General features: G+C 43.5%; 2 protein-coding genes across 4 annotated transcripts in view; both read right to left on the reverse strand.

The window, feature by feature from the left end:
• gtdc1 (glycosyltransferase-like domain containing 1) overlaps window positions 1–9,502 on the reverse strand; it is a 44,526-nt gene extending 35,024 nt beyond the window's left edge. Inside the window, exons 1-2 of the mRNA XM_056289017.1 lie at window positions 9,462–9,502; window positions 8,180–8,370 (exon numbers count right to left, since the gene is read on the reverse strand). Coding sequence (XP_056144992.1) covers window positions 8,180–8,358 — 179 coding nt within the window. The 5' untranslated portion in view covers window positions 8,359–8,370; window positions 9,462–9,502. The remainder of the gene's footprint in view (window positions 1–8,179; window positions 8,371–9,461) is intronic.
• Window positions 9,503–14,254: 4,752 nt separating this feature from the next.
• Window positions 14,255–19,188, reverse strand: part of zeb2a (zinc finger E-box binding homeobox 2a) — a 63,321-nt gene continuing 58,387 nt past the window's right edge. For 2 of the 3 annotated variants that reach the window (XM_056289014.1, XM_056289016.1), the window contains 2 exons: window positions 18,466–18,646; window positions 14,255–16,406 (listed from right to left, as the gene is read on the reverse strand). In XM_056289014.1, the coding sequence (XP_056144989.1) occupies window positions 15,802–16,406; window positions 18,466–18,646 (786 nt within the window). In that variant the 3' untranslated portion in view covers window positions 14,255–15,801. The remainder of the gene's footprint in view (window positions 16,407–18,465; window positions 18,647–19,188) is intronic. The other variant, XM_056289015.1, reaches the window with a different exon arrangement.

Below are 19,188 nucleotides of genomic sequence, written 5' to 3' on the forward strand. Positions count from 1 at the left end.
TTAACCCTAACCTGCATGTCTTTTTGATGGTGAGAGGAAACCGGAGCACCCCAAGGAAACCCACTAAGACACGGGGAGTACATGCAAACTCCACACAGAAAGGACATGGGACAGCCTGGAGTTCGAACCCAGGACCTTCTTGCTGTGAGACAACAGTGCTAACCACTGGGCCAGGTGATAAGATTATGGGAAGCTGTTAGAACAGGACAATGCTATTGACAGAATTTTGTACCACAGGTTATAACCAGGGGAAGCTACACATAGTCTGTGTGGTTTATCTAAGATACATAAACAGGATGTGCCATTACGGCCTATTGTTAGTATGATTAACTCAGGGACCTATAACATCTCTAAGTTTCTGGCATCTATTCTTAACACGTTGGTAGGCAGTACTGAACATCACATTCAGAACACTATGTATTTTGTGGATAAGGTGAGGGACATCATTATGGAGGCGGATGAAACAATAGTCTCCTATGATGTCATCTCTTTTCACGTGAGTTCCTGTTGATGAAGCAGTGGAGGTAGTCCATATGAAATTACAGGAACAGGAAGACTCCACCCTTAGTAAAGGACTGCCCTTAAGACTGAACAGGTGTGTCTGCTCCTGAGGCTGTGTCTTCAGGCCATGTACTTCACATACAGGGGGCAGTACTATAGGCAGAAACATGGGTGTGCTATGGGTTCCCCAGTTCCACCTATAGCTGCCAACTTGTGTATGGAGGAAGGGGAAAAGAAGGCTCTGATGTCCTATCCAGGGACACCACCTAGCCATTGGTTCAGATTTGTGGATGACACTTAAAATTAAAGCTCAGGACGTAACCTATTTCACCGACCACATTAACTCTGGACAACCACATCAAGTTCACCAGGGAGGATGTGAAAAATGGCAGGCTAGTCTTCCTTGACTGTAAAATTGCAATTAGTGGTTGATCGTTACTGTAAACAAACACATACTGATCAGTACTTAAGGTTTGCCTCTCATCATCCACTGGAGCACACCGAGCTGACAACGTCTCCACCGATGTAACGGCCGGGGAAGGGGAGAAATCCCATATTAAACAGGCCCTGGTTAAGTGTGGTTATCCTAACTGGGCATTTGTCAAAGCCAGGAAGATGCCCAAACAGTGCATCAGCTGATCCAAGAAAGGAGAAAGACAACAGCTACCTAAGCGTAAACCAGTGGTGATTCCGTATGTGGCAGGAGTGCCGGAACAGTTGAGATGCATATTTTCCAAACACCACATCTCGGTTGCTTTCAAACCCCAAACCACACTGTACCAAAAATTGGTTCACCCCAAGGATCAGGTCCCCCGGCACAAACAGAGCAATATAGTGTACGCTGTTAAGTGCCAGAAGGATTGCCATGAATTGTGCACAGGGGAAACCAAACAGACTGATGAAGAGGATGGCACAACACAGAAGAGCTACCTTGTCAGGCCAGGACTCCGCAGTCTACACCAATCTACAGGCCAGTGGCCACTCTTTCAGGGATGAGGAGGTGCACTTCCTTGATAGGGAGGAACGCTGGCTTGAATGGGAGTCAAAGACGCCATCTATGTGAAGAGGTAATGACTATCCCTGAACCCAGTGGGGGGGTGGGGGCTGAGAGTACACCTGTCGCCATCTTACAATGCAGTGATGACAACTATTCCCCAATCCTCTGTGAATGGCGGCACGGTGGCCCAGTGGTTAGTGCTGTCGCCTCACAGAAAGAAGGTCCTGGGTTTGAACCCCGGGGTTGTCCAACCTTGGGAGTCATCCCAAGTCGTCCTCTGACTGGATTTTGCATGTTCTCCCTGTGTCTGTGGTGGGTTTTCTCCACGTGCTCCGGTTTCCCCCACCATCAAAAAGACATGCATGTTAGGGTTAATACTCCTGTCTGTGTTCCTGACTGAGGCATAGCAAGACGAACTGGAGTTGGTCCCTGGGCGCTGCATGGAGGCTGCTCACTGCTCCTAGCTATACAGTTAGGAGGGGTTAAATGCAGAGAAACAATTGCCCCAAGGGAATTAATAAAGTAGTTTTTAAAAAAAAAGTACACACAGCCATTGTAACTCTAATTAATGGTCGCAGCAATTTGCATATCAAACCGATCGCTGGTTTCGGTTGTGACACAACTGTGCTGATTTCAGTTGTTGTGCAACTGTGCTGGTTGGGGATACCTGCAGTCTGTTGAGACTGACGAAGTCATTCAGATGAGTGAGAAATGTTTCTCCCACTAAATGTTGTGTCCAGATGAACTGATTCAACTTCCTGGGATGAGAGTAACCTATATTTCCTCTTCCTCACTGAAGCCTGATATAAGCCCTCAGACTCTTACCCACTAAACCAGACCACACCCATACACACATGGATCGATAAACCTCATATTGAGGGGAGGAGAGATGGTGTTGCTGTTGGTTACAGGAAGGACATTAAACAACCAATATTTCCCGTCCTGCTGCTCATTCTTTAAAACACCTTGTCTTCACACTTTCTGGTCCCACTCCCTTGGTTACTGCCGTTATCTACTGCCCCCACCCCAAGCCAAACCCCTCTTTTCTCTCGGACTTCACTGATTTTCTGACCAAACAATGTGCTATCTCACCTTCTGTTCTCCCCCTGGGTGATTTTAATATCCACATTGATGACACTGACTGTAAATCTGTCATAGAATTTCTGGAACTGCTACAGTGCTTCAACTTCACACAACAATATCAACTTCCCCACTAATAGCCATGGTCACATCCTGGATTTGGTCTGCCCCACTGGACTCTCAATATATCAGCTCTACAGCCTCAACCTCAATATATCTGACCACCTGGCAATCACAATGGACATTGACATCCCTATCCACATCCCAAAGTCAAAAGCAAAATATCCTTCAGAAATTTCAAATCTATCTCCCCCTCTGCTTTCTGCCTCTCTTGCCAGTAAAATGTCTGCCTCCCCTCCCCCGCTGTCTGATAATCCCTCTGATCTTGTCAATTATTATAATGACACACTCTCCTCCTGTCTTGACGAGCTGGCCCCCATCGAAACCAAAATAGTCTCATTCACACACTCAGCTCACTGGTATACTCCTGAATGTCATCAAATGAAATCCTGTAAGCACCAGCTGAAAGACTGCAAGAAAACTGGTTTAACAGTGTGTTTCCAAGCCTACTCAGACTACCTTCAACAATACAAAGATGTTGTCATCACAGCCCGGTCCACCTACTACTCACACCTCATACACACTGGCTCCACCAACGCCAAGGCTCTCTTTTCCACAATAAACAAACTTCTCAAACCCAGTGACAATATCTCCAATTCATTCACAGTTAACAAGTGCAACTCTTTCCTTTAATTTTTCCAAACTAAAATTGACACCATCTACAGCAACCAGACCACTTTCACCACCCTCTCAATCTCCCGACCCATCTCCCCCCAAAGCTCTCCCGTGTCCCAAATGGAGCTGTCCAACCTTATGGTAGGAAGGAAAAGCTCTTGTTTCTGGATCCCATCCCACCCAATCTTAAGAACTATCTCCTCACTCATCAGAGAAATCATTAACTGGGGCATCCAGGTAGCGTAGCGGTCTATTCTGTTGCCTACCAACACAGGGATCGCCGGTTTGAATCCCCATGTTACCTCCGGCTTGGTCGGGCGTCCCACAATTGGCTGTGTCTGCGGGTGGGAAGCCGGATGTGGGTATGTGTCCTGGTCGCTGCACTAGCGCCTCCTCTGGTCGTTTTGGGTGCCTGTTCGGGGGGGAGGGGGAACTGGGGGGAATAGCGTGATCCTCCCATGCGCTACATCCCCCTGGCGAAACTCCTCACTGTCAGATGAAAAGAAGCGGCTGGCGACTCCACATGTATTGGAGGAGGCATGTGGTAGTCTGCAGCCCTCCCCAGATCGGCAGAGGGGGTGGAGCAGCGACCGGGACAGCTCAGAAGAGTGGGGTAATTGGCTGGTATAATTGGGGAGAAAAAGAGGGTAAAAAGCCACAAACCCCCCCCCCCCCCCCAAAAAAACATCAACTCCTCCATCAGCTCTGGCTCAGTCTGCCATACACTTTAACTGGCTGCTGTCACCCCCATCCTCAAAAAACCTGGGCTCAACCCAGATATCATGAGCAATTTCTGGCCCATCTCCAATCTCCCTTTTCAGTCAATAATACTGGAATGTATTGTTGCCTCTGAACTCAAAGCTCACCTCATCTCCAAACGACCTGTTCGAACCATTTCAATCTGGTTTCTGCTCACAGCACAGTACAGAAACAGCCCTCCTTAAAGTCACAAACAACCTCCTCATCTCCTCAGACTCTGGCCACCTCAGCATTCTTATTCTTCTTGATCTCACTGCAGCTTTTGACACCATAAACCACACCATTCTTCTCTCCTGCCTTTAATACTCCCTCAACATCACCGGTACTGCCATATCTCACAAACAGACAACAGTTCATCAGCATCAACATAACACCACCTTCACCGCTCCTCTGTCCCAAGGCATCCCCCAAGGTTCGATGCTTGGTCCTCTCTTGTTCATCCTTTACATGCTCCCCTTGGTAACATCATACATCACCATGGTCTCCACTTCCACTGTTACGCCGATGACGTCTGGCTCTACATCTCTACTAAATCCATCACCACTGCAATTCACTCCACTCTGACCAACTGCCTCACTTAATTTAAATCATGGATCCAAGCCAACTTCCTCAAACTAAATTGTGATAAATCCGACACGATCATCGTCGGTCCCAAATTACTTACCAAAACCATTCTCAACTTCTGCCTCACCATCGATAACGCCACTCTGTCTCCCTCCCCACACATCTGGATCCTCGGATTCATTTCAACAGCAACCTCTCCTTTGAACACCACATCAATCAAATCACCAGAACTACCTTTTTCCACCTAAAAAACATAGCCTGTTCCACCCATCACTCTCTTTTTCTGCTGCCAAAACGGTGATCCATGCCTTCATCACATCCAGTATTGACTATTGCAACAGCATTCTTAACGGCTCATCATCCAAAGTTCTAAACAAACTCCAGTACATCCAGAAATCTGCTGCTCTCCTGATCACCCATTCCTGCTCCTGTGACCATATCACCCCTGTCCTCCAGAACCTCCACTGGTTGCCTGTCCCACAATGGATCCAATTCAAAGTCCTTCTCCTCACTCACAAAGCCCTGCATAACCAGGCCCCGTCCTGCTTAACCGACCTGTTCCACTACCATACTCCTTTCTGCAGGCTTTGATCCTCCGATGCCAACCTCCTGTCTCCACCACAAAGGACCAAGCACCAGACCTGGGGCGACAGAGCCTTGTCCATACCTGCCCGCTCCCTCTGGAACTCCCTCCCCAAACACATCAGACTGCACCAGTCTGTCCATGCTCAAATTATTAATCAAAACTCGCCTTTTCAGAATTGTTTTAATGTGTGATTAATGTTGTGTGTTACATGTTTTTGATGTGTTGCTTTTATGTTCATTTTAACTTATGTAAAGCGTCATTGAGTACCTTGAAAAGTGCTCTATGAATAAAGTGTATTATTATTAATGTGATGTTACCTATTGCTGTACTACCCCTTTACAGTCATATTACACATCTATGGCTCCACCACACCATACTTTTTACTACTGTGTGCTCAAGAGAAGAGCCTTTGAAGCTCCGCATCTCCCTAAGTGACCCTATCCCCTATCCTCAACTTCAAACCTTGGCTCAGCCCTTCATCACTCAGTCAGGCCCACTTCTTTTTTTTTCTTCTTTTTTTTTTTAAACCCACGAGCGAGTCCCTTTGATGTGGCTGGTCCACGAGCCATCGCTAAGATCACGTCCCCCTGCGTGCCTTTCAGACCTGGGATTAGCCCAATTTCCTGGCCCGACTCGGGCCTTCGATCAAACCTAAAAGAGGCCTGCAGGACTACATGTAACAGAAATCAACCCTCACCCTCTAAACTCTTCTGTAATGCGGCGCTCTGACTCAAACCAGATGAGAATTCTCTATTTTTACCTTTTCCCTGCCAAGAATAGTCTAAAGGGACATCCTGTGTAGTTAAGGATTAGAGGTTTAGACCTGCAGGACTTTATTAACACTTCAGTAGTGGGAGATGGCGAGAAGAAACCTTATCTTTAACCTTTTTTCATGATTACATTTAGATTTTTTTTTTTACTTTATGAAAGAAATTGCTTGCTGTTTGCAGAAGCAGAACATCTAGATCAAACTGGCAGTCTTAGGAATTAAAGAAGCAACTGGTCAATATTAATAACGGTTTTATCCAGGTTTATGTTGAAACCTCATTTACATTCACACATCAAAATTCTAATATTCATCCCAATTTTGCCACTGTATGTCATGGTATTGTTACCCATGCCTCCATCAGACTACAGTATCGTTGCACAGCACATTTTATTCAACCACGTACTACTGATCTGACTCGGCTACCTGTCTCTTCAGTGCAACTGCTGACTGCTGACCTTTTCAAGATGGAATTCCACTATACTCTATATGCACACACTCACCCACTGTCTCGCTCTCTCTCGATGCATTGTCTTTTTCAGAGATGACAAAGCAGGATCAAAGAAAGTAGTCAGTAGTCCCCAAATTTACATAAATATGTGTGCGTGTGCACACACACACACACACACACACACACACACACACACACACACAACAGGCGATAACATTCATATTATTTGGTTGATTTTCATGCTGTAGTTCTTGTAAATAGGGTAGCGTAGGTGGAATCAAAACTAACCATATTTGATCGATAATTTTCCAAAATGAATTAGTTTAATGTTATGAAGTATGTCAAGGTACTAATAAATAATTCATCTAGTATGGAAGTATAACAAATCTGAAAGGCCTGTACTTAAACTAATGGGTTCCTCGGTTCAGCTACAATAAGTTGTAACTGCGAATTAACCAACTGTCACACATGATTAAAAAATAGTCACAACCGTCACCAAAAAAAGTGAAATATAAAAGGTTTTATCATAAAAACATTACATTTCCATTTCGCCAGGCTCATTTCTGTGCTGATTCTTTCATCGCTGAGTGGAGTAGACTTGGAGTGAGGCAGTCATGAGGATTTTATTGTGCGGACATATTAGATAAACTAATGTGCCACGCTTTCTGGGGCCGAAGTGAATACCGCTTCCTGCCTAAAAAAAAAAAACGTCCTTCAAAAACCACTTCTTCAGTCTGAGGCTGAGTCAGTAAAGCTCAGGTCCTCCCCTCCGATATCAGAAAAATACAGTCAGTACTATGTTGACATGGAGTCAGGTCAAAGACGGAAGGCATTTTATGCAACATCTGTCCCTTCGTGAGATTTGTCTCAGAAAAGTAAGATCCATAATAGGACGATGAATTTAAATATTCTTTAACGAGCTACCGTCTCTTGACCAAACGTCAGTCTACACACCAATAACTGGAAATTACCCTTGCTTCAGGTGTACAAATACAAATTCATTACATGGAACAGGCAAACAACAGCTAATACTGGTTCCTAGAAGCTACCAGCACTATTCACTGGACAGCCCTCAAGAATCAGTATTACATGATTGAAATAAATGACTGTTTCATTACTATATATTACATGTAAATTTGCACACTTATTTAGTTGTTTTTTTTTTTTACACAATCAGGCTTATTTTTAACTACACATTCATGTTAATATGTCCTCTGTGTCTATTCATAGTAATGTAATTTGTCATTTCTCCTATAAGTGCAATGCCCTATCTGAACACTGAGCAGAAGAGTCAGGCTATATGTAGATGTAACACTTAATGAGTCTTAGTTCCTATTTCTCTTGCTGTATACAGGAAGCCATCTCTCACCCCACAAACCTTGCGCACTGCCAAATTACATGTATCAGCTTTTCAACTCCTTGGTAACTAGAATTATGTTTAATGGATAATTCTAACTATTGTTGTCTTTCTATTTGAAAAAGTTTTGTTCACGTCATTGTGTCTGTACGTTGAGTGTCTCGGCGTGACTGCTGAGACAAACTTCGAACAAACGTGAACTCAGTTGGCGGTCGGTAAGCACTAACTTGCATTGGAACAAGTGGAACTGTGTATGTAAATGCATGAAAATTGGATGCAATAACACAATGGCAATAACAACCAATATAAAAATCGTTACTGCTTGGTTTCATTCGGTGTGTCACGTCACATTTGAGCTACTTCGGACAGTGCCAACACAGTACCTATACGAGGAAGACTCTGGGATGGCGTGCATGAAGTGGAGGGCAGCGGTCCGTGCCCTCCAGTGCCATTTCTTTGCGGGTAGTGTGTAGGCAACACAGCCTTCCACATTCTCTCTCAGAAGGTCAATGAGCTGTTTGTGGGAGCCCCCGTAAAATGCTTCGACTAGTAGCACACTCATCAAAGAGGAACTCTGCAAAAAGAAATAAAATAGACACATTTCTTTTTGTAAAAAGTAGCGAGACGGACAAAAAAAATTGCTGCCTAGAGAGATTGGTGATGCTGACCCCCCCCCCTTCCCCACCACCACCACCACATAGATAGTTCACTTGGACTTGCATTGCAATTTTCTATGGGACAAAAGAAAAATAATGAAATCACGTGCCCCGATCTACAGCCCAACATATAAAGCAATTTGTTCTTGTGGAAAGATATGTTTTTGTCCAAAAAAAGATGCCATTATAAGGTCTATTTAGTATGTTATAGACTGCAGCGTTGTTGTTAAAGAGGAAAAGGCCAAGTAAGCAAAGGTTTGAGAAACACGGAAAAAGGGGTCATAGGCTTACAGTACACAGACTTACGGGCCTTGGGCTTTCTCAAGCAATATCTCTTTCCAGTGAATTCCCACCCCGCGATTTCCAGTCTGCATCTACAGTACACGTTGTTTTCCATCTTATTCTTCCATTTAGCTGCCCACAATGGGGAGTAATGTATTTGCAGCACTCAGCATTCACCCACAGACTTTTCAATCAGTCAATATCTCGGTCCCTCCAGCTCTTAAATGCAAGTCATATCTAAAGTAGGAAATGAGCTGTGCAATCTTTTTTTCTTTTTCTTTTTTTGACAAGGTAAAAACACTGGTAGCTAACTGAGTGGCTGGCAGCCACAGTGGGGCTCAGTTGGGTGACCGATTTTCAAAACTAGGTTAACCATCAGCAAATGCAAATATCATAAATGGCTGCTTAAACCCTAGTCTTATATTGCCTATTGTGTAAAATTCCATTGTTTGATTCATGACGAGTGAACAATCAAAACCCAGCGTAAAAACTATTAAAAAGTGATGAGGCCGCAACTAAAACTTATTTCACTCTGTTCTCTGTGACAATTGTCATTCCGAAAAGAAAAGAAAAAGACATTCAGAACAAAGCTTAAAACAAATCACTAATTAAAGGGGAAATGGCGTATTTCAATCTTGATACACCAACAGCCAGCATGACAAACACTCGGGGGATTCCAGTCTTAACAAAACACAACCAGAGATGGACGTCTGACAAGCAATCTCACCTCACCTATACCTTTCGCCCACTCGAACAAGGGAAGGCTGCCGGTACCTTTTCCACATCAGACTGCAAACCTGAAACAAAGGGTTAATGTCATCGATGTCACCCCCCACACACACACAATGCAACAGGGAATCCCCAGGTCATCGTACCACTAAGGAATTAATAACAGCCGAACGCCACGAGTCATTTCACAACCATTTTGAAGAGGCTAACGTCCGCTTAGTCACTGAACTCAGATGCCATTTTGGTCTGGAAACGAAACGGAGTATGTTTGGGGTTATTGGAATGTTGTTTTTTCATCCTTTCACAAATATTGAAAATGCTTTTCGCCTGCTGTCGATGTTAATGTTGGTTATTTGGTTTTGAGCTTAGAGTAAATTTACCTTTTTTTTTTTACTTCAAAACGAGACATCTCATCAATTTCATGGTCACCCTTGCTGCTCAGACTGCTGACATGGTCAACAAACACGCCTCGCGGCTACTACTGCGGTTGACTTCTGACAGGATTTTCAACAGATATACGAATTAACTACGTTAGTTTCATTATCAGACAACAATACCACTCCCTCAACACAGCAGGAGGAAGGAAATGATGGCAAACATTAACGATAAAGAAAATATTTCAAGACATTCTGTTTTTAGGCCTTTTCACCCCTCTGCACCAGACAGCACACACACATACTACGTAGACACACACAGACAGGCACACACAGCACACATATCCTGAGGTGTAGTGGGATTTCATGCAAAAATGCAGGATTTACATAGGCCTAGATAACACGAGAAGAGGCAGCCGGCGTTTCCTTACTTAAATGCATAAAGATGTCACAGTGAGGACTAATCGTGACCATTAAACCCGGCACCAGGAGCTCTACCCCCACTGTTTCCAGCCCCTCTGGGCCAGAGCAGGCACAGAGCTGGACGGGGTTGCGGTGACCGCCGACAAACACGGATCGCTGAAGCGTGTGTGCCAGATTCCGACACCTCCCTTTTGGTCCCTTCGGCCATGCAGGGTTTGTGAGCACGCATGCTTCTAGCAGGGTGTGTGTGTGTATGTGTGTGTGCAGCATTGGGGAGGTGTCATCATCTTGGATGGGGCCTGACAGGGAGGAAGGAGAGCGGTTCTGAAATGTTCTCTAATTTCTGGGTTTATTCCTGCTAAACATGAGATCAGATGGAATACTTGGAATACTGGAGCTTTAAGGAATACGGCAAACCAGGTCTGGGCTAACGAGAGTTCAGCCCACGCTGAGCACTGTCCAGACAGTAGGGCCTATAATTAGCTCTGAAGTTGAAAGCTACCCAAAGACAGCGTTACTTGGTTTTGACAATAATATACAAATGGGTAATATAAATATTCATTGCAAATCTGTGTGCTTATTATCATTTTATGAGGCCTAGATATCAAAGTGCAGTAGCAGGTTTATTGTTTATGTAAAGCTACGGATACCTTACGAATGCCTGAAAAAAGGTTAATGTAGTATGTAAAGATGAATCCTGAGTAGAATATTAAGTGTAATAATGTAGAACGTGTTGTTTCATTATAAAAAGTTATGAGTGCTGCTTAGGGGAAGTGAATTATTTACGAGGGACATCTTCAGAGCAGAGAGGCCAGTCTAAAAGAGTCTATGTACCTAATGTGAGTAAAATTAACTCTGGACATCTAATATATATCTGATGTGTATGTGTATGTTTTTTTCCCCTCCTATTCCTACATTGGTGCAATGAACAGACGTTCCTTAAAACCAAGATTGTCATAAGACTGGTATGATTACATGAGGATCAACCAGAGCTCAAACAGAAAAAAAAAACATTGACTAATATGTGTCCTAAAAACCTTTTAATTCAGTGTTCTCATGGCAGCCCTTTCACTTTGACAATGCAAATTTAAGCAGCTTCGCACATCGGGCAAGGAACGTGTAATGCTATTCATAACTCCTTTGATCTCATATTAGAAAAGGGGAGGAAGCTCACATTTTCCACGGATTAAGGTTTCAAAGCAGTGAAATGAGTGAGAAGTGACTTTCCTTCCTTTAATTGAGGGAGTCGTGCCCTTGTACTTCACAAGCACAGGCTTTATGTGAAAGCTAATCATTTAAGGATCCACTGAAAGAGACTCCAGCTATAATTACAGACGCATGGACATGTGCTAATCTCTCTATGCATGGATGGGGAGAGGGCTGTGATGTGTACAATAGCCTGGAAATGAAAAGGTCTAATAGTGGCGGAGGAATTCTGAGGTTGCACAGAGTACGCACCATAAACTTATTTCATGATCTAGTACAAGTTGCACGGGAATTGATCAAATATTTGGACCGCCTTTCGAATACTCAGTTGACCCCCTCAGTGCTTGAGACAGTCACCCCCAAGGCTTAAGAGATTCTTTCAATGTCAGCCCATCTCCCCCAATCCATTGGCGTGCCCATGTAATAACAGAGGCAGATCTTAGATGGGTTATCAATGTGGCGCCACTGTTTTTATCTGGATTCACGTGATTTCAACCCTGATACCCACGTGGTATCAGGGTTGTTTTTTATCACTGTTTTTACCTGGATGGGTCTGCTGATTTTAAACACGGCACGTATGATAAGACACGAATACAGAATGCGGAACATAAAAGATACGTTTGTATCACTACGGTCAAATTAAAACGTAGGACTTGAATTGACAACGTCTGTCGTTATGAGCGTGAATATTTCATAAGTCTTCTGACGTGTCTACATTTTCTTTAGAGGCTAGTGGTGTGTATTTATTTTATACTCTTGAGATAAACTCGCGATTTCAGTAGCTGTGGTCGGATCCCATTGTTTGTACGTACAAATGATCAAGGGCGCCCCCAGTCAATTACAAGCCAAAGGCAACATTTACCTACCAACTAGCAGCCATTGCTAGCTGAGTGGAGGGTCCATTGGGCAAATGCGCTGTGCGCTACGTTGCGTAGCTTACGTCGCACGGCTCCTTCGTCGACAATAGAACAGCGTAACCCAAACGGTACATGGTTACAGTATCACCTTTTTCATTCAGCAACATAACTGGATAAGCTCTGGTTTCTTTGTTGTTTTTTTTTGTTGTTTTAAACGACGCAGTTTTCTGACAATTTGTCCTACCTTGTCGAAATGAACTACCGTACGGCACATTTATAATAACGGTAATAGAAACATGCGCATGCGCAGTGGCCTTTGATAGGCTCGCTGGGTTGGATGAAACGTTTAAACAGCGAATCTGAAAGCTTCTTTTTTTTTTACTTGTAGCCCAGCAGGTAACGTCAACGCTACACGACTCGCTGCAAAGAACACGTCGGGAAGCGTCGGTTTTCACACACGTTGAGTTTCGCCACAGCTTCGATTTCCAAACGACGTGCAAAAACAAAACGTTTCCTACAGCCGCATGGAATACGAATCACGGAATACGTCTCTTACCTCTTCCTGCATTCGCCCGGCAGGACCGCGTTAAAGCGACGCTTCCCTCCTGCGTGTGTGCGTCACACTTTAAGCGCCGCCCCTTACGTCGTCTATCGTAGAGCTCCGCACGATGTCATTCTCTGGAGTGAATGAAGACATGCGGCTATTTTAGACTGTGTGATTCTCCACAGTAAATTAAGACTATTTGCACCGACCATCTTTAACATATTTACAATTACTATATGACCCACATACAGTACTATCAGTTGCAATTGTAATTTGTCTTTAAATTAATAAACTGTTCAGTGCTCGTGTAAAACGGGAATTCACGTTACGCGAGAGCGTGCGTGCATGTGCGCGCGCGCGTGTCTTCTCCACATGCGTTGCAGAGAAAGGGAGTTTGTATAAAACACTGAACTTTTCGCCTGCTTGCATTTGCATTCATTATAGGAGTTAAATTAGCAAGGTCGTGGATAATTCTTCTGAGATTCTGTGCAAACAGTTCATGGCCAGTTTGGCTGTCTGTTGCTGGTGGCAATTTTAGCACAAGCTGATGTTTTCAAAACTTCAAAGCGTCTTAAGTAATTCTATAAAGTCTATCACACGGGCTCCAAGAACAGGCTGAAACTCTGGCACAACCACATCGGGAGTCCACATCAGAAGGTAAAAAGTTTAGCACGCACAATTACATGAGTGTAAAGAAAGTTATAAACAACATCTAGTAGAGTGAGATGTGAGATTACACAGTAGGCCTTGCAAACCAAGGAGACATTGCTTTGATCAGACGTTCCCTGGTTTGAACCTGGTTTTATGAGCATGTGCCTCGGAGTAAGACTAACCAAAAAGTAATGATTTTTCTATTTCTCTATACTTTTGATGCTTCGGAAATCAAAGAAAATCAAGATGTTTTTTTTTCTTCCTCTTTTTTTTCTTCTTGTAAAAGCACGGTATGGACCCCCCCCCCATCCGTAGTCAGTGTGATGGTTTAATTTGTAACACTCCAACTCTACACTAACTACAGGCAGAACAATAGATTTCACAATGCTGCCCGCTGTTGTAAAACATTGTAAAAGTTCATTGTAAAGCACCACTAATATCATCACGCAAGCTCTGTTGTTATAATAATCATGTCATCCATAATTAATTGGGAAAACTTAAAAGCATCCCTATTCTGCTTGGTGGACTTCCTGAATCAAAATAGTCTACTTGGAGGGCCGGCGATAAGAATGAAACAGCAATGTTCTGGTTCGCTGTGGATGTGGATTTGTTGCAGACTCAGTGATGATCTTACTGAAATGTAATCTGACGGTAACACGAGGAAGCTAAAAGCGGCGGTGGCGCATGATCACTGGGTGTCTATGATTGTTCAACCTGTTAACAGAGGTAAAAGAAGTACAAGAAGAATAACACAGCTTTATTAAAATTTAATTTGGCTACATTTATTCGAGCATGGTCATTTCCAAGAGAAATTAAAAATTCAATAATACTTCAGACATTTCAGGAATTTCATCATCAACAGTCCCTCTTCACTTCTTCAGCGGGATGAATAAAGTGGATTTTTTTTCTCTCAAAAATACAGTGTTTTAACAATATCGTATCAAAAGTTCCCCAAATTTAGAATTTCCAGTAGTTGAAAGGAAAGAAAACAAAAAAAATTGAAAATTTCCAAATACCATAGACGCTCTATTCATATTTTGCTCCAATAGTCAATGACAGAATCCTTTTTACTAAAATATATCTATTTGTTGAGGAACTATAATACTGTACACTACAGTATGAAATAAATAAAATTAGGAAATATAAAATGAGTCACATAAATAAAATGGTAATCTTAAAATAAAAACAAAATGAAATTTATGTTGGAAAAAATCAAGAAAAAAAAAACAAAAACAAAAAAGTAATACTGACAAAAGGTCATGGAAAATACAGAAAATTGCACAAACATGTAAACTAACAAACTGCTGTCTATCTATGCTAATACTGACATAGGTACTTCATAAACAAGGTGAAATATTCATTTAATACTGAAGCCAGAGCAAAGATAACACAGGTCGACTCTGATTTACACTGTACAAGGATGGCACTTGCAGAAACGCACAGGTGAAAAGGTTTGCATATAAGGCTTTCTCTTGAGAAAATAAAACACACAAAGGCTCTGTCTTTTTATACGGAGCCCTTCATATTTTGTTATTCTCCCCTTTACTTTTTTTTTTCTCCACTCCTCTGTCCACTTTTAAGACTCACATCAACATATTTAAATCACACAGGTTTAAAGTTCCTTCACATAAAGAAATTGTGAGGCCCAAAATTGTGTGGTTAGTTCGCCTTGCAAAAAGAGGGTAAAAACCAAGGACATCACAGTAAGTGGCAGACAAAATACAACACTGACAGACTGCTACCGAGTCTTCAAGCATGGCATAAATATCCATAGACTTTTTTTTTCTCTCTTTTTTTTTTCCAAAAGTGTTTTTGTAGTGATTAAGAGGGCAGAGTGCAATTTCCTGGTTTGGGGTATGAACACGATGAGAAACAGAAAGGTTAAGAACATTATAGCACCACACAGCTTTTAGGCCTTTATAATACTGTACATTAAAAACAGCTTCATTTCATTTAATTATAATGATAATCATTATTACTTCTCTTTTTTGCATAATGTGGATTTTTAAACAATCCCACCCAGCTTGTGATCACGACTCTGATGTTGGCAGGCACCACATTGCATCTTGAGTCTATCTTTACAATCTTCAGAAAAAAAAAAGAAAAGCAAGAGAGCTCTCCGAAGACCGAGCCTCTGCCTTGTTATTCTGAAACAGAGCAAGTTTCATGTTTGCTGGAAGAATGAAAAAAAAAAAAAGGAAATGACACAAACCAACATGACAAATATTTTTGAAAGCTTTTCTTTTTTTCTTTTTTTTTCCTCTCTACCGTGCTATTTTTGAATCAGTCTGCTTCGTCCTGGTCCGACTTGCCGTCTGTTTTCCCTTCTCTTGAACTATCATCCATCGAATGTGTCGTATCTTTGCCCTCGTCGCCGTCCCTCGTCGTCGGGTCCATCTGCACACCCAGGCTCCTGCTGTTGCCCTCTTCCTCTTCCTCCTCCTCTCTTTCCCTGAAACTTGCCTCCCGTCTGTCTGTCACCTCCTCGTACGCCTCTTCCACTTGCCTCTCTCGTCCTCTCACACCTCCTCCCTCCGTGCCATCCCTCAGGATGGTGCCACCACTGTCCTCCTGCTGGTCCTCGGGGTCGGAGTAGCCCAGGGGCCCCAGGCCCTGCAGGTAGGCCCTCCTCATCAGCAGCTCGGTGGGCTCCAGGGCGCCCTTGTCCCGCGCCTCTCTCTCGGCGGCCTCCCTCTCCTCGGCCTCCCTCTTGCAGTAGGAGTAACGGTGGTTCATGTGCTGGGAGTAGGAGCCCGAGTGAGAGAAGCGTTTGCCGCACTTGTCGCACTGGTAGGGCTTCTCACCCGAGTGCAGCCGTGAGTGCTCGATGAGATGGTGCTTGTGTTTGAAGGCCTTCTTGCAGATCTGGCACTGGTGTGGTCGCTTGCCTTCGAAGACACAAGAAAACAGGGGAGAGAGGAGGTGTTACTAAGAGGACTAAGAGTTTGTAAGTTTAAGCAGAGACACAATACAAACATGCCAAAAATTATTTCAACACGTCCACTAAAGGAGGATTTTTGAATAACGTGCAGTAGCGGCTACATGAGTCTGGCGTGACTCAAAGGAGCCAATTTTATGTCGAGTGTGCACATCGACATCAACAACAAGGAATACTTTGTGCTCTTCAAAAATGGTGAAATACATTTACATGACAAACACATTGCGGGACAAGAAAAGGAAATCGTAACATCTGTGCGTACTTGGGATTATGCCGAATTTGTACACCTACAAGGTGGCCGCTCCCTTGCTAGTTCATGAATATCTTTGCGCTAATTTCAGCTCCTGCTAAGGTGGACGGTGCTTGGGAACAAGAAGCTTCGTTGCTTTAAGTGGTTGTCTGCGACTGCGACAAGTTAAGCCAGAGAGATCGGATGCCAGGAGCACCAGACAAGGTGAAACTGAAGCAGTCTGGCCTCACTGATGGAGCGTGTTCATGACATCATGGGCCAGATTCAAACTCACTAGGATTAGACACGATACTATCGCACGGTAATATGACGGGTGATACGTGGGAGGAAATTCACCTCCGTAACACCCCCTGCCGTCCTCATGTGTTCACACGTAGATGGAAGACCCAATTACACATGCACGCAGACGCACAAAGGCACACGATAACAGACGCACAATCTGACTCCTGGATTTACTACTTCTTCGTCCCTTCGGATATTAATTCAATGTGACTTCTAACAGAATGGAGCTCCTCGATGCCAAACCAGCAGGCCCCTACACTGACATTCTTCCAATGCGCACATCCCACACACACACGCACAAGCCCCGTTTTTGCCGTGAATGCCAATAGTCATGCACACATGCAGACAACCACGCACCGGAATGTGCGTACACACATGCACACCTCTTCACATACACAGACTGCACAAAACACGCACACATGCAGGCAAATCACAGCCACAAATAGCCTTGGAATGCCTGTAACATCTTCCATAGTTGGCATACTTAAAGTGCCCCCTCCCCACACACACACACCCCCACGGTGGGGCAAAAATAAACGAGACGGTGGATTCCTCGTGGAGCGTTCCTGTACTGTGCAACAGGGGGATGTGAGCGAGAAATGATGCAATTTAGTGAAAGAGAACAGGTCACATATATTGATTTTTTTTTTTTTTTTTGTTAAAGATCCAGAGCTGCCACACAGGCAGGTCTCCGGGGGGACCTGGCATTCTGGGAAAACAAAAAAAACAAAAAAATCAGAGTCAGAGGTGTTAGTCCGTGTGTGTTGAGAGTACGGTGTGCTTTGTGCAAGTGTTCCTGCGATGCACACACAGTAATATAAAGGCCAGAGGGCAGTTGGCCTGTGAAATGGGTGCTGGTTTATTTGTTTCAGGCCAATCTGGAATTGACGACTGAACTACCGCTATGAGTCTGTCCGTCGAGGGAGTAAATGAATATTATCTTTTTTGATCTGTCTGGTTACCTAGTGACACTCCAAACATGCACAAATACACAGAAACGGCAACAGTCACAGCATGTAAATAAGCATACTCTCTCACGCTCTCTAGCTTCACCCAGCCTTCTCTCTTTAACACACACACACACACACACTCGTACACACACGCACACATCGTGAGAACACCGTATGAATGGAACGCCCTGGGAGATGTTGTTTAAGTTTGTGATGCTGAGTGTTTATGTAATCCTTTACGTATCAAAGAGCCCTACCCCCTGTTGAAAAGAAAGGAGCATGTTAAAGGCCATGGTTTGGATCAAAGAAAAACAAAAAAGAAAAAGAGAGGAATTAAAAAAAATAAAAGAGCTACAAAAGGGGAGCTATGTGACAAAAAAAAAACCCAAAACAAAAACAAAACAAAAACAAAAAAATAAAGAATGGAACAAAAAGATCTTTGGAAGACACAAATAATGAAGGGGAGGTGGGAGGGGCACAAAAACATAGGGGGTGGGGTAAAAAAGAAGTGTCCAAATGTTATATACCTGTGTGCTCATATTTGTGTCTTAGGAGGGAACTGGTCTTCTGGAATGTTTTGTCGCACAAGTCACACGCGTACATACCACTTTCAGTCTTCTTAATCTTCTTCCTGGAGAGAAGCGAATCGCTGTCTGTCAGGTCCTCCAGGCCTGACAGATAGTCTGCGGTGCCGTCCAGTAGCTCCCCCTATGAGACACAAGCAGATTTTTCAATACAGTATTTTTAGTAATCCACACCTGTTACCTCCGCACAGAGAGAGACACCTTCTGCTCCCCCCTATGATCCCAAGTCTGGACAGAGCTTAGTGGGTCCAAACTGGGTAAGTCCCTTTTCAGCCGGCAGACACTTTAAAGGGGGGGGGGCATAGGGGGCATTTTAAATACTCTATTGTTGAGTTATACAAGGATCATTCGTACCTGCAAAACAGACAGCTACCCTGTAAACACGCCTGATGAAATGATCACAAGACACATCAGTACTCCTTAGAGAAAGAATAAGTAGAATCTATCATCCTACTGCTACAGTAAAATAAATAAATAGAAATATAAACAAAGGAAATTAAAAGTGTTGTAAATCATCGACCACTGCATTTATGCTATCAATTTTCAGTCCTTTGGCATACAACCACACACATTTGTTTCTGTCTATAGAAAAGTGAATGGCAGTTTTGGGTCCAGCCTGCAAATCGCTCTGTTAATGAAACATGTTGTAAAAGGGAAGTACAGATG

This window comes from Lampris incognitus, chromosome 11 (assembly GCF_029633865.1).
Source record: "Lampris incognitus isolate fLamInc1 chromosome 11, fLamInc1.hap2, whole genome shotgun sequence".
NCBI classification, from domain to species: Eukaryota; Metazoa; Chordata; class Actinopteri; order Lampriformes; family Lampridae; genus Lampris; species Lampris incognitus.